The 14,724-nt window shown below is 35.9% G+C and overlaps 1 protein-coding gene across 7 annotated transcripts in view; it reads right to left on the bottom strand.

The window, feature by feature from the left end:
- GRID2 (glutamate ionotropic receptor delta type subunit 2) overlaps positions 1-14,724 on the bottom strand; it is a 637,614-nt gene that overhangs the window by 192,962 nt on the left and 429,928 nt on the right. For all 7 annotated transcript variants that reach the window (XR_001554883.2, XM_015861346.2, XM_032444177.1 and 4 more), the window contains one exon: positions 4,448-4,501. Coding sequence is in view for 6 of the 7 variants with exons in the window: in XM_015861346.2 (XP_015716832.1) it covers positions 4,448-4,501 (54 nt within the window). In the remaining variant the exon portion in view is untranslated. The remainder of the gene's footprint in view (positions 1-4,447; positions 4,502-14,724) is intronic.

Genomic DNA, 14,724 nt, shown 5'->3' with positions numbered 1-14,724 from the left:
AAACATGGAGGAAAATAATTTATCCTGTAATAAGATCTAATAAAGGCAGAAAAAGACCCCACAACATTTATTGTGGAGGCATCTTAACTTTCAGTCAAGATGTTTCCAGATTTTATCATATATTTAACATGCCCTATTTTCCAGAAGTTACATCTAACAGAAGGTTCTCAACACATCCTTTGTGAGAAGGGATTACTTCTTCCTCCTCTGCAAGCTGGTTGAAGCAAGTTTAGGCAGGGGTCACAGCAGGATGAGATGGCCACTGTCCATGCAGGCCTCTCAGCCAGCAGTACTCACATAAACACTTGCTCCATTATGTCTCTCCTAGCTTGCTTAGATTCTGGACAGGGTGGAGAAAAGGCAGGGAGATGAGAAGATGGAGAAAAAAAGGTAAGGAAGAAATAAAAATCCAAGAGTTTGTGGAGAAAGCAGGGCTAACCAGTCCCACAAGCAGATTACCTCTATCCATTGGCTCTAACCTATCTGAACAAAAGACCTGGCAGTATGGCCATCTTCATGACAGGAAGGGTTTGTCAAAAGGGGTGGCTTGACCTGCTGTCACAACTGAAAAACATAAGGATTGAAACAAACATCTAACACTACTTTTACTCAATTATAAACATTCAAATGTAAAATTATGTGAGCTATTGGAATTTAATTATGATTTAGGGACCTGATCCAATTTAAGCTGCTCAAGCTTAAAACATAGTCAAACTTTATACTATATTGCATTCATATTGTATACTATATACAATATGAATGCATCAGTCAAGCAGTAGCCCACTCCGAGGGGAAAATACGTTTCATGTGAAAGCAGTTTTTGAATGCAATACTGTGGATTTTTCCAGATCTCTCCTGCGTTGTTACAGGCAAACCTATCACTAAATCTTTTTCCATAAACTATCCCATGCCTCTCCCTGAATGAGTTCTTTCATACTCTGATGCTTGTGGTAATTCCAAGTCTTATAATGTTTCTCTCACTTGATTCATGGGCGTTTTGAAATAATTTACTAGTGTGGCAAACTTGCCCTCTCTAGCCTTTGAGAAGGATACATTTATTCACACTTGATACATAAGTAGAGAGCATATACCCTTTCAGTCTTTGTTTTCCTAGGCTAACCAAGCCAAAATTGGCAGGCTCTTCTTACAAAAATGAGCTTTTCTGTGCACTTGTTCCACTTTTATTTTAACTCTGTTAGTCACAGTTGTGCATATTATTGCAGATAGAAACCTACCAATACTTTATAGTGGCTTTAGTATTTCTATCTTCTCTATGGTTACTGTAAACAGCGTAAAGTGTTTCAGAGTCTCCTTGAGCAAACAACAGTAATGGAGAACTGGTGGCTGCCTTGAGCATAGTAAGATGCCCCTGGATGCTTTAACAAAGCAAAATGCTTGAGACAGAAACTAATTTTAAATTAAAAAGGAAACATTAATTAAAAAAGAACAAAAAGAAATTGTGCTGCAAGTATCCCTTCTTCAGGTCCATTAAATAAAATTTATCTTATTGTGCAGTAGGAATTTAGTAGTTGTAACAAAATGTTATTTTACTACCCTGGGATTTTTAAGGTTGCACTTAATACTGTGCAGAAGAAAAGAAAAAAGCAGAGAGAATGTCAGAAAGGGAGAGTGCAAAACCCATTCCCATGTCTTTTTTAAGGCATATTTGATCATGACTGCATTCAAATCTATGACTCTCACAAATTTTAAATACAGAATTGTACCATCTGCTTTCAAGCCCTGAAGAAAGAGAAACTCTTATTTGGAGAGAGGTTCTTCAACAGAATGCAACGATCATGCAGAAAAGATCTGTGTTATTTGTAAAGGACTAATAAGATGTATTATGCTTTTGCAAATTATTTCATTTTAAAGGAACAACCTTCCTCCTCCCACACACACATTTCCATTTTGATACACAGTCTTCAAGCAATTTTTCCATATTACCAAAAATAGCTTCTAATGGGACAATAAAAATTAAGAAACTCTTTCAAGACATTACTGCATATAAAGCATGCAATTAAAATAACAGATGTTGCCTCAAAAACCCAGGCAGATTCACAGTCACAAAACTGAAGGTGGTATTTCCTTCTATATTATTATACTCACTAAGCACATTGTAATCCCTTCATGCAGTGGTGGCAAGAAAGATGCCTTATTTTGGTATCTTATTGCAAGGAAGTATTTGTCACATATTATTTTAAAGCATATTAAATTGGTTTTGGATGTGAAGATGGCAATTTTATGAACTAAAGATCCTGGATATTACTCTACTTCTGCTAAAGTGGTGGAGTTGTGATCTTAATACTGAACTTGTGAAATGTTGCAATAAATGAATAATATTGTGTCACATTCATCAGTCAGGAAATATTTCTATTTCTATTTAATTTGAACATAGTGTTAAGAACTAAAAGAAGAATAGGGCAAAACATGTTTCTTTCCATAAAATCATCTACAAACCTTATTAATTACTAATCTCATCTTTACATCCACAAAATATTGAGCATTTTGACATCATAAACTATCCTGAGTTGGAGTGGATCCACAAGGATCACTGAGTTCAACTCCTAGAGTCAATAAACAGAGCTTGATAGTAACTTTCTTCAGTGGGGATATGAATTTAGGAAGATGATTAAGCTAAGATGGCTCAAGAGTTAACTTTGCATGGTGTTAAACATGTTCACATTCTTCAAAGATGACAGCAGGAATGACAGAATGGCATACAAAGAAGATTTTAATGGCTATGTTTTTTAGCATAGCTAGTGAGAATGAACTTAATTTCATCTTCCACCCATTTCACATATAAAAGTATAAAGCAATGAAGGGGTGGTGCATGTGTCTCTGCATACATCATACAGCTCTCCTTGCTGTGGAAAGGAATAGTTTTGGATCAGAGAAAATAAAGTGATAACCACTTCTACTGCTGTGCTGTTTAATCCACTCCTATGTACAGTCAATAATGCTCAGAAAGCAAAATTTCTTCCATAAAGACGCTAATAAATGAATATAGAACGTGAAGTATGTGCAATAGGATTGGTTCTTGGTTTTCTTTTTGGTTTTGAGAGTGGAGGAGTGGTCATATAAAAAGAGAAAGTACCTACTCCCAGTCTATCTGGGAACTTTATTGATACTGATGCATACAGTTGTCTTCTGCTGATCTAGATTTTGTTTATATCTTTAAAAAAAATAATTACTGTTAACTCAGAAGAGTGCACATCAGCTCCACTTCAATATTCCACTGAAGGCAAATAATGTCTAGTTTAATCTTGCAGAAAAGAAAATATACGTGTGCAGTTCATGTGACCTGCTGTAGTTTAGAGTTGGGTTCTCAGACACAGAGACCCACCCCATTCAGTGCTGAAGAACAAGGAAAAATTACTAGTCAGGAGAGATGGAGGGCCCAAAGCAATAATTTCTGCTGAACCTCGGTTGTCTTCACAGCACTTAATGAGGCATAATTCTCTCCACAGAATGCTGGCTTAAAGTTCACTGTTTTAAAGGAGTAGGACAAAGTATGTTCTCACTGCAAAATGTTAAAACTTATTATAACCTTGAAAAAAAAGCTTTCAATTAACACTACTAGTGGAAAACTAGTAGCAAGGTATGAAAACAGAAAAGCGCAGTAAATCCAGAGTAGACCTAGAATCCATATTCAGTTTCTCCAGGCTATCTTTTGTTTTAAGAATATGCAAGAGATGTACAATTAACACACTGGGGAGTTATCTCCTCAGGGAATTCAGCCATTTTGGACTTAAATTGCTTTTCAGAAAACAAAAGAAAAAGTGAATGCCTTCAAAGCTAGAACAACAGCACTTTTCATAGTTTTCATTAGCAAAGCTACTTCACACTGACTTGTCATATTTTAGCTGACAAGTGTTCATGGAAGAACATACTTCACAGTCTAAAAATAGGATCTCCATTTTTCTTTTATTTTCCTTCAGGAGCACTGATAAATGACCTGGTTCAGGAGTCCACCAAAAAGCCTTCTACTGATATCAATGGTTTTAGGTACCAACCATAACCGAATTCTAGATGAATTCTTAAAAGAAAAGGAAAGATGGGCTTCCAAATTTTATTTATTTTAATAAAAAAGGAATTAAAATATGCATGAAATAAAAGCACTTCAATAGGAAAGATCTGTTATGAATGAGAAATGATCTGAAGGAGATCCTCTAAAATGGTCAGCTCAAGTACTCAATAAGTAAGTATTCTTTTTCTCAGCTTATTTTTCATTTACTCATTTAAGTACTTCTGTTTAAAATAAGCAAGACAAAATGGCAAAACCAAAGGACTTGGCATTTGCTTTCTGTTAAATGTTGGCCCTCTCAGCATGCCTGAACTTTGTTGTAGTTACTCCTTCTTGCTGGCAAAAGCAAGACCAGTGTGAATATTTGTTTGTAAGCCTGAAAACAGGATTCATGGTTCACAACAATGTTCACTTGACAGTTACCTCATTTATAATGATCCAGTGACAGTCAAAAGCAACCAGATTAGTCTCCACAACCTGAAATAGAGAACAAACCAGCTATCAGTGAGCTTGCTTATGAAAACCAGAAAACAACAAAAAAAAACTTAAATAGATGCTCTCTACAAGTGACAAATATCAAAGCACATGCTCTTTAAGACCTCTGTTATTCAATTGAAGATAGAGAACCTTGAACAAAATTTTGTGGAAGCATTTGTATTATTGTTTGACTTGCTAATTAAAGTTGGAAAATACATTTCACTGCTGGCAATGTTGAATAGAATATGTTTCAGTTGACTGAAGAGAAAATGAAAGCATTTTTGCCTTAATATTGTTTGGTGAAATGGAACAACAGAAAGGAAAGCCAAAAATGAATATCAAGTAAATCATATCAGATTTCTACATTCCTGCCTTTCTAGTGTATGCATCCTCTCACTGCATGGAAACCTCTGAATATAAATAAATAAATAAATAAATAAATAAATAAATACAAGCAAAAAGAGCCAACAACCTTGAGACTCATTGAAAAATGCAGATTGGGGAGAGGGCTTCTCTTGAGAAAGAGAGCTGTTACTGGGATGATGGACAGTGACCTGTCCCTAGCTATGTGCAGAGAAGGCTTCTAATCCTTCTTCCACCATCCCTTTCATTTTCTTACTATAAATTATTCATGGAGATACCTTTGTACTGGACTGAAATTTACTGCCTAATTCTTCTTACAGTCAACATTATTATTTCCCTTCCTGAGTTCACTACTATCCTAGAAAGCCATGTTTGATTCACAGCAAAGAAAATACAAATGGTGTACTTTCATTAGTTAGGAAGGAAACAGTTGATAGGAAGGAGACCAGGAAAGCTATAGAAAAGGCTTATTTCTTATCATTATTATTATTTAAATAAATAGAACTGAATTGACATTTACACTGAAATAGTTTTAAATAGGTAAATCCAATTTTATTTGTATAATCAATACACGGAACTTGATTCACCATTTAAAACCAGTGAATATCTAAAATGGCATTTAATGTCAGAAAAAAATAAATAAATTGAAACAGGTCTTGGGACTTGCAGTGTTATTACATTCAAGTAAATAGGTTGCTCTGAAGGTAATGCCTTTTGTTTACTTCTATGGAAACTATAACAGGTACAAAGAGCACAATAACACTACTGGATAGAGTAAATTCTTAGCCACAAAACACTATCTATCAACATAGTCACTATCATTAGCTATGTATTTTCACTAGTTACGGAGCCTGCATGCCATACTGGTAAAAATCTGCACCACCAGAGGTGACCTGCTGTCACGTCTGATGAAATGCATCACCTACCACTGTGCTCGCATCCATGCTTTGATTATCATAAATGTTCAGCAACCATCAATGAATGTCAGTGGATGCTATTTTTTCTGCATGGAGGAATTCAAAGACACACCTTCGCCTCATACAGGATTCCATGTCAGATGCCATTTTGTCAGACTGCCCCTCTACTGCCATCTGTCACACAGCAAAAAAAAAAAAGTAATGGAATTCTTGCAGGAAAGTTCAGCCTCTGCTGTCATATCACCAGCATCTGTCTCTGACGTGGTGGGTGAATAACAAAGGAGGCATTACTTTTGGAGGAGCTCTTGTAGATGACTGGAGCTGTCCTGTTGCTACTTAGATTAGTGCACAGCAGGCATGTTTGCCTTTTAACAGTGACCACCAGAAATAAAATTGCCAGGGATGGCTGTAATTTATACTGTGCCACGTCCAAAGGAGAACAATTAAACCAGCTATAAAACTTAAGAGCAGCAAAAGACCCCATACTGATAACCTTCATTATCAATTCAGAGTCCACAAGAATCAGGGTTAATGCTTATTTAGTACAATGACAGGCAAGATTAGAAATTCTGATCTGGAGTCACTAGCGGAAAAATAAAACCAAAATCAAGAGCAGCAGTATATGAATTGAGATCCTATTTGAAAGCCAACACTGTGTGCTCATGGAAAATATCAGTATCATCAGGAGCAAGAATCAAGGTCCTTGCTTTATTCAGAGCTTTGAGTTGCTGCTCTTTGTATGTAGTAACAACAGAGTATTTTGTCATGTTCCTTTGGTGCTATCTTACATTCTCCACAGAAAATGTCTAAATAGAACATACAAAAGAAAATGATAGAACCTGAGTAACTAAGTGATGTGAAGCATGACAACAGGCCCTGCCCAGATGCTTGAAGTGGAGCATTGCTTGTAATCAGATCTGTTACATCAAACCAGTTGGAAGACAAATGCATTTAGGAAAAGAGGAAGATTAACAATGTATGGAACAGTAATCTCAGTGTTCTCAAGGCAGCATTTATTCCCAAGTATTCAAGCATAGGAAGTTTATACAATTTATAAAATAAGCAATGCTTTTTAAATTTTTCATAGGACAAAACAAATCAACACCTTACTGAAGCAGAAACATTTCTATTAGTCAATCTACATACATTTCTGCTTCAAAGCAAGCAGAATTTCCAAAAGAAAGTAAGTTTGAGAATCTGCCATTTTACACTAGTTCTACATCTAGTCCTCTAGTTCTAAGACATGCTACCAAGGATGGCTGATTTACCCTGACTACACTTCTCCAGACAAGGCCTCCCAAGGTTCCCACTGGCTTTGAGACAGTCTGACAGGAGAATATTCTCAGATTCAAGGCTTGTGGTGGTGTTAGGGAAACAAAAATGACTGTGTTCTACAAGGGACTCCTCAGCTCTTGCTCTGCCTCAAAATGGTAATCAACTGAATCTTCAGATTCAGTTAATTTAGTTTCTTTAAAAAGATTTGGTTTTGTGTGTCTACTTTGTCTAGGCTATCATATTTCAATTAAAAAAAGCCTTTTCAACGGTGTGCTTGTAAGAATCACCATTATTATTCAGTACAGCTCACAAACAACTTCAGTTGTATTCTGGAAGAAGCCTACTGGCCTCAATAGTTGCTCAAATAGCTCAGGCTACTTATGACAGATTTACTTGTCATCTGCAAATCTTAAGTTGAAAAACACACATTTTACAGTTATAACTCAACTTTTCTCAGCTGAAAAATCATGTTTTATCCATTAAAGTTTATGCATTCACGAATCTACTTAATATTAAAGCCATTTTCAAAAAGCTTATGTCAAGCTGAGATGAACCTGTAATGTACTCTGAGACATTCAAACTAATATTTTCTAAGTTTAGATGGGCTATGAATAGCCCACAATTTAAGAATTCACTTTTTCTTTCATCCTCTCACAAGCGTGGTTTTTTCTTTTTTTGTATTTTCCTTAGCTCATCCACACAGAGATAGTTCTAGTATTGGAAATAGTTGCTTAAAAATGCAACTGACTTTGCCCCCAAGAAATTACTAGATCTTTTTACTACGAATAGGTGTGTTTTGTTTTGATTTGTTCTTTAAATTTTTATTTTAAAAGTACACAGAATACAATAGAAGTATGTAATGAAGTTGTTCAGAAGTTTCATATGACTTATATGTTGAAAAAGTTGAAATGTATCTGTTATCTGAGTGATTTTTTTTTCTGGATGAAATTCACACATTGTGAGCTGGCACAGACTTATTTGTGCCAGCAAATAATGACTATACAAAATAACACTTGCAAAGGCACGAGGGCAATAACGTAAAATAAATTACTTATCCCACATATTAGAGGTGATAACAATTTGATGGAGCCTGTAGGAATTAGAGACCTCAAGAATACAATGAATTTGAATACAATGAGTTTGAATACAATGCTATATTCAGATTCATCTAACTGTTCTGCTGTTGGTGACAAGGAGCCTTGCTATGAACTCCAGAAAGGCCAGGGACAGATAGGAAATTTCCATACAAGACAGAAGGCAGTTAACTGCATTGTTTATGCAGCTCGCCTCTTAAGACAAAACTGAGAAAAACTACGGTGTGCATTCATAATGACAGCTGAACACCAGCTGAATCCTACAGGTATTTATTGACAAGTTAACCCTTTCCAAAATAAAATCAAACCACACACACATTGACAAATTCTCTTTTCATACTACCTCTAGGGGAAATCATACAACAATCCAGCTGTGGGTTACTGAACACATAATGTTATACACAACACAGCAGAGTCTCTAAGCCTAAACATAGCTGGAAGCTGAGAAACTGTTAGGACACAGTCTTATATGTGCTTGCTCTGTTCTTGCTTATCCTTAGGCATTCACTTACAGCCTCTTTTGTAGATGAGATACCAAAGTAATCTTTAATCTAACCCAACACAGCTTCTTTTAAGCTTCCAAATATATTTTGCTTTCTTAACTGCAATGAAAAGCAGCAACTAGAAGCAGCAGAATCTTATTAACTCTGTACCAACTGTTGTGAAGTTCAGACTATTTCTGTTTACTGAGAGAATTAATATTAGAAAGTAGCTGGCTGACATTCTGATGCTTGCAACAAAAGCAATACTAAATAAAGCATTTTGTGTTGTTGAGGTAGCATTTCTGTTGAGGGTCTTCACTGTATGGGACCATCCAGAAGTAGAAGAACCTGCATACTAGTAAGAAAGCTGCATACTAGCAGCCTAATGGATAAAGTAGCTCACACATTCCTGTCTCATCCAACTAAATCAGTTCTGGAGAATATGCAGAAGGTGGACAACATAGCCACCAACCGCAAAGAACAACATTTATTTATTTGGTCAATCAGTATATTTTCATTTATAGGCTACTAGTATTTGGCTACTTTTTATTGACATACCACATAATTCTCCATTGGTAAGAATCAAAGCAGCACTTGAACAGGTCAATTCTGAAACGGACTGCATGAAATTGAGGAAAAACTAAAAAGAAGATTGCATCTCCACCTACTCGGTCCCTGCTCAGCCAGAAAGTTCATACTAGAGTGTCAGAAAATACAGTCATTAGTTGCATAACTCCTGCAGCAAAGAATACAGCTGTCGAGTATTGAGTGTTATTCACACAATTATAGAAGTCCACAGCAATAGATATAAAATATCACTGTTAACGTCTTTGTAACTTCAGAAATGTGCACGTCAAACTTCAGCAGTTTTCCTAACACTTTTCCAATCTATTAAAATAAATCAAACTTCTGCTTTATGAGGAAGGTGTTCTACTTAGTCAAATCAGTGAACAAGAAAATGGACGAAGCAGAATATAATTTTCTTTCTTTAAAGAATTCAACTACACACCAAGGGAGATTTTACATAGAGCAGAAAAATGCTGTCAAGAAGACAAGCAATGAGCAAGTACAAACCATCTGTCAATTGGCACCATCTCCAGAACTTCTGCATCTTTGGAAGAGGCTGACAATTTATCACAACTATTTCTATTGTTCATACTCAAACCTTCAAATGGGCTAAATGCAAGACATTCCAAAGTAAATAAAGCGGCAGCATTGCCAGCATGCAAGCTTTTTTCATGATAATCCTCATTACATCTCAGAATAATATTTCTTACAATAACAAGCAAGAAAAATACAGCTGCCCAACAAAAAGAATATCCAGTTTAACAGAAAATAGCATTAAAAGTTTTCTACTTCTCTTCTTGCTTACAAATATAATCTCAAAGATATAGGTCAGAACCACAAGATGCAGAACAGAACCCTTAGCAATTAAATACAGATAAACTGTTCAGTGTCTTCAAAATTCATCTCCACACATGGAATGTTTCCTGCAAACATCTAATGAGCAGCAGTGCTGCATGTATGGAAAGATCCATACAGAGTTTAGTCACCTCACATGTTTCCTATTTGAAATAAAGGGGACAACTCCTGGGCTCCAATTTTAGCTTTACTACAGCTGGGACTCTTCTACAGCTAGCCATCCAGGTGTCATAAGTTATTTCTCAAAATGCAGAAGAAATGTCGTCAACTAGAACTTCATGTTAATTTTCTGCACCACCAGGAGCTGTGGTAGTGACTGGAAATCCCTTTTTGTGGAACCACCACCAAGCCAAGTGAGTCTTTCCTTCGATTTTTCACATAAGCCAACAAATGGCATTGCATAATTCCTTGTTTTGGAACTGACTAGTACTGAAATCATTTATAAAGTGATTTTTCAGTTAGTTTACCCAAGAGTTGAACTGGGACACAGACTCAGTACTAACCTCTTCCAAACAACCTCTGTGTACAATATGCCTCATTTGCACTCTCTTGTAGTCTGAACTGCGCTCTTCCATCTGGAAGACTGCTAAATTGCTTATGTCCAGTATCATTAGACTTGGTGTCTGTGTCTTTCCATAGATCAACTTCTTAGAATCACCACTTCTGTTTTATATAAGCAAATATGTGTCTTGATTTAATTACCTCTGCTAGGGACAGGCATTTTTTGATCATTAAGACACGACAAAAATTGGGCATCCTGCACAGCTACGTGAGACAGGGAACTCCACTCTATAAAAATCCCAAGCAAGCATAGGAAATAGGATGACATTTCTTAACATTTCCTTTAACTGAAGAAAAGTGGTTTGACTAGCTTGAGCACCTGGAACTGTCTGCCATACTGCAGATGGCTCCTAAGACAGTGGTATAAAAACCAAAAAGACTTGCATAGCATGTGCATGCAGCACTAAGAAACGTAGGTGACAAGGTAAACACTGGAGAAGTAGATGCACAGATTTGTACTACATCAAACTAAATGCTGTAGAACTTATACATGGTCATCCTGATTGTGTCTGTTAATGTTTATTTTTGTTTTGTTTTGTTTTACCCCCTTTCTTTCTCTAGTAGTTACTAGTTCATCAAGCCACAGCCATTTTATGGCTTAATAAAACATGGCTTAACTTGCTTGTCTCATGAGAACAAATTTCTTTGAAAAAGAATGTAGTTGACCTACTTGATTGGCTTTCTTTCTTTTTCTTCCAGATTTATTTCAAAAGATGGTACATTTAAACTAAATGAAATTTAGTTATTCCACTAAATAATTAGTTTTATTTTGATTCTACTTGCCATCTTTATTATATTTGAAACAAGTTGAGTTCCAGAGAAGATTTATTTCATCGCCCTTGTTATTTGGATTTTTAGATGTAATGGAGATTTTAAAAGATTTTACAGTCAAGTAGAGAAATCCACCCCAAACTAGAAGTGCATAAAGTGTAAAAGAAAACCAACAGTTGAATGTTTAATAAGTATAAAAAATCACTGCATTAATACTTCAGAAAATATGACTATAGGCTTGTAATAAGAACACAAAGTAAGAGTTCCTTCTGTCTGATCGAAATGACCATTTTTCTTCCTCATCAAGAAGAGCTCTTAATTTGTTATATAGGAATCTATAGCCAGGAATCCACTTCACTGGAGGTTAACCAGTAAACTACAGGTTTTAAATAATACTCATTAAATACCTTTCTTTTTCGGGATCTTTTAAACTCAATCTCACAATTTTTAAATTTATGTTTTGATTTATATTCTAATTATCCTTTTAAAAAGAGCTTGTAACAGCTGCTGCTAAGAAAAAAATAAAAAACCCTACAACACACCTGTTTTGAACTACCCTGCTTTAACTCAAAACCATAAGTACAACATCATACTACCTGCACTCAATTACAGATGCTATTAAGCAGAAAAATAATATTCTCAGTGAACAATAATGTACCTCCCACCTAGAAACTGCGTATTTCAAAGTAAAAAGAGAGTCAAACCATCATGGACATTCTGATATGTTGCTTATGTACAATTGCCTGTGCCACCTCTTAAGAATTTCTTGAAATCCCTTCTACACATAACTTGATTTTTTTCATTGTAATACTACTTTTCACAACCATCTTTGCTCTTCACCTGCTCCTTTTGTTTTTCAAGCTGAAATCCATTTGAAAGTAAGAAAACTACACAGAAAACTTGAGTATCTGAGTTGAACATGGGCTTTAAATTAAACTCATTACCATCATATTTCAAGCTGAAGAATCAAAAATAAGTCTAAACCTATGTTGTAATCTTCAGATTTTTTCCTTTGTGAAGATTCAGAGGCAATAACAGATTTCTTTCAACTGCAGTTTTAAATACCTCACCATCTTCTACACCTAAATACATGCAGAAACTACCCTTTGAGTGAACTTCCTCCAGACTGAAGGCTTCCGGCATGCATTTCAGTACAGGGAAAATAATTGTATTACTGATGTTGACATTTTTCCTTGTCAAAACTTAGGATATGAAAAAGTCTTTCAACCTGTTAATATGACAAGAGAAGCTCAGGCAAATAGCCTTTAACTCTTGGCTTTAACTTGTATAGAAAAGACTGTCAAGTTTGATGCAAGGTCATTCTTAACGCACACTTTAGGGGACTAGGCTGCTAGTGAAGAGAGTTTGTGATGTTGCAGGAGAAAATAGAGATGATAAATTAGTATCTGTCAATTTCAATATGTGCTCTTTTGGTAGAACATATAAATATGTAAATTTATATTTTTTGTTTCTTCTTTCCCCAGTACGGAGTTAGATAGATAATGTGTCTAACTATCAAGGCATGAAACAGTTAAAACTGAAGAAAATAAACGAAAAGCACAAAATTCCTTCTCAGAGTGCATTAGCTGGCTTGACTGCACTGAAGAAAAGGACATTGATTCAAATAAAACTTGCAAAGGAATCATGTAAGGTTAGTAATTTTGAATAACCCTGCTCTTCTCATCCATATCTGATTTTACACCTCAGCAACTCCACAGATTGCACTGCAGTTACTCTTGCTTTACACCAGTTTAATGAGAAGAAAAACAGTTAATTAGGATGGAAACCATAATCAGAAAGAGGGTGAAAAACAAGAGCTTTGAGGACAAACTTCAAGGAGGGAAGCAATGAACATCAATGCAAGAAACAGGGTCACTGATTGAGAAAGTTCTTTGGTAGCGTGAATAAACACTTTTAGATTGTCACTGCTTGAAAGCACACACACACAAACACAAACAACACCAACAAAAACTAAGCAAAGATAGAATACCAGTTCTCTCAGTAGTACCTAACTTCCAAAAGAAAACCTTCCTCTCCATTCCTACCTTCAGCAAAATACTGATTAAATTTTAAATAGATTGTTTGACACCATTCCTCTATTCTGTTACTAGACGTGAGTGCTGTTTTTAAATGCTTCAAAAGCATTTACTTAGGGGAACTTCTAAACATGTAGACTGAATTCACTCCAACAAGTTAAAAATGCAAGGCTCAATCCACCTTTCTCCAGGAGTATTAAGAGACTATTTTAAGGCCAGACTCTCTGAATTGCTCAACATCTATAAGTTAGCCAGATTATTCTCAACAGAAGCTGCAGGATGCAGAGTGCTTTTGAAAACTTGTCCATTCCATTTAGGTTTTTAAACTTAAGCTGAGTGCCTTGAAAATCCAGTCTTGATTAACTTGGCAGGATGTTCTGTATTTTTTAGAGATACAGAAATGTAGTTTCAACTCCTTTTACACTTAATAGTAAACTCAAAATCCAGTCTGCCTATGTAACAGGGGAAATACTGTAAATAATGTACTATAGAATGCAATGGTGCTACTATTTTTCTTTGTTCCTGTCCACCTTTAAAAGCATCTGTTGACTTGCATCAGCTTGACATTAGTGAAACAGAAAGTACTTCATTTTCCTATCACAGGTGTTTTTAATGAAGGTCACTGCTCAAGTGACAAAATATCACTAAAGCCATCAGCCTTTTTTGCTCTTGAGCATCATGGAGGTGCCTCACCTTTCATTTCACTTATCAGCAGAGAACAGCAGTAGCAGAGGTTCAAGCAAGATAGCCTGTATTTTTGACGTGCGCACAAACTGAGCATTCATCTCCTCTCCAAGTAAGCCAACTGAAAGCACTTTTTTGTGGCAATGAGAGTTCAAGAATCAAGAACAATTTAAATGAATTCTATCTGGCTAGAGGCTTGGAGCTCCCTGTGATAAAATCTTCCTAGAAGTATGCATACTAAGACAAAATGTACTGTAAATGTACTGAAATTATTCTAACTACCAAATGGAAATAGCAAACATGAAGCCCATCAGCCATGTGGTTTCCATGCTTGATAACAGATCCACAAAATGCATCACTCCTACTAATAGTCCAAAGTCAGTGCAAATCCAGATCCACACAGGCACTCACTGAACCTTTGAGAAGGCATGGATAAAAACATCAGTCTGTTTTTCATTAAGATTCTAAATTTTCATAGAATCAAATAATTGCTTGGGTCAGAAGGGACCTTATAAGAATCACCTAGTTCCCAGTCCCCACCATGGCCAAGGGAACCACCCACTAGACCCATCTAACCTGGCCTTGAGCACCTCCTCTAGGGATTCTGAGCTTCTCTGA

Source organism: Coturnix japonica, chromosome 4 (assembly GCF_001577835.2).
Source record: "Coturnix japonica isolate 7356 chromosome 4, Coturnix japonica 2.1, whole genome shotgun sequence".
NCBI classification, from domain to species: Eukaryota; Metazoa; Chordata; class Aves; order Galliformes; family Phasianidae; genus Coturnix; species Coturnix japonica.
This window is presented reverse-complemented; position numbering and strand designations above follow the sequence as displayed.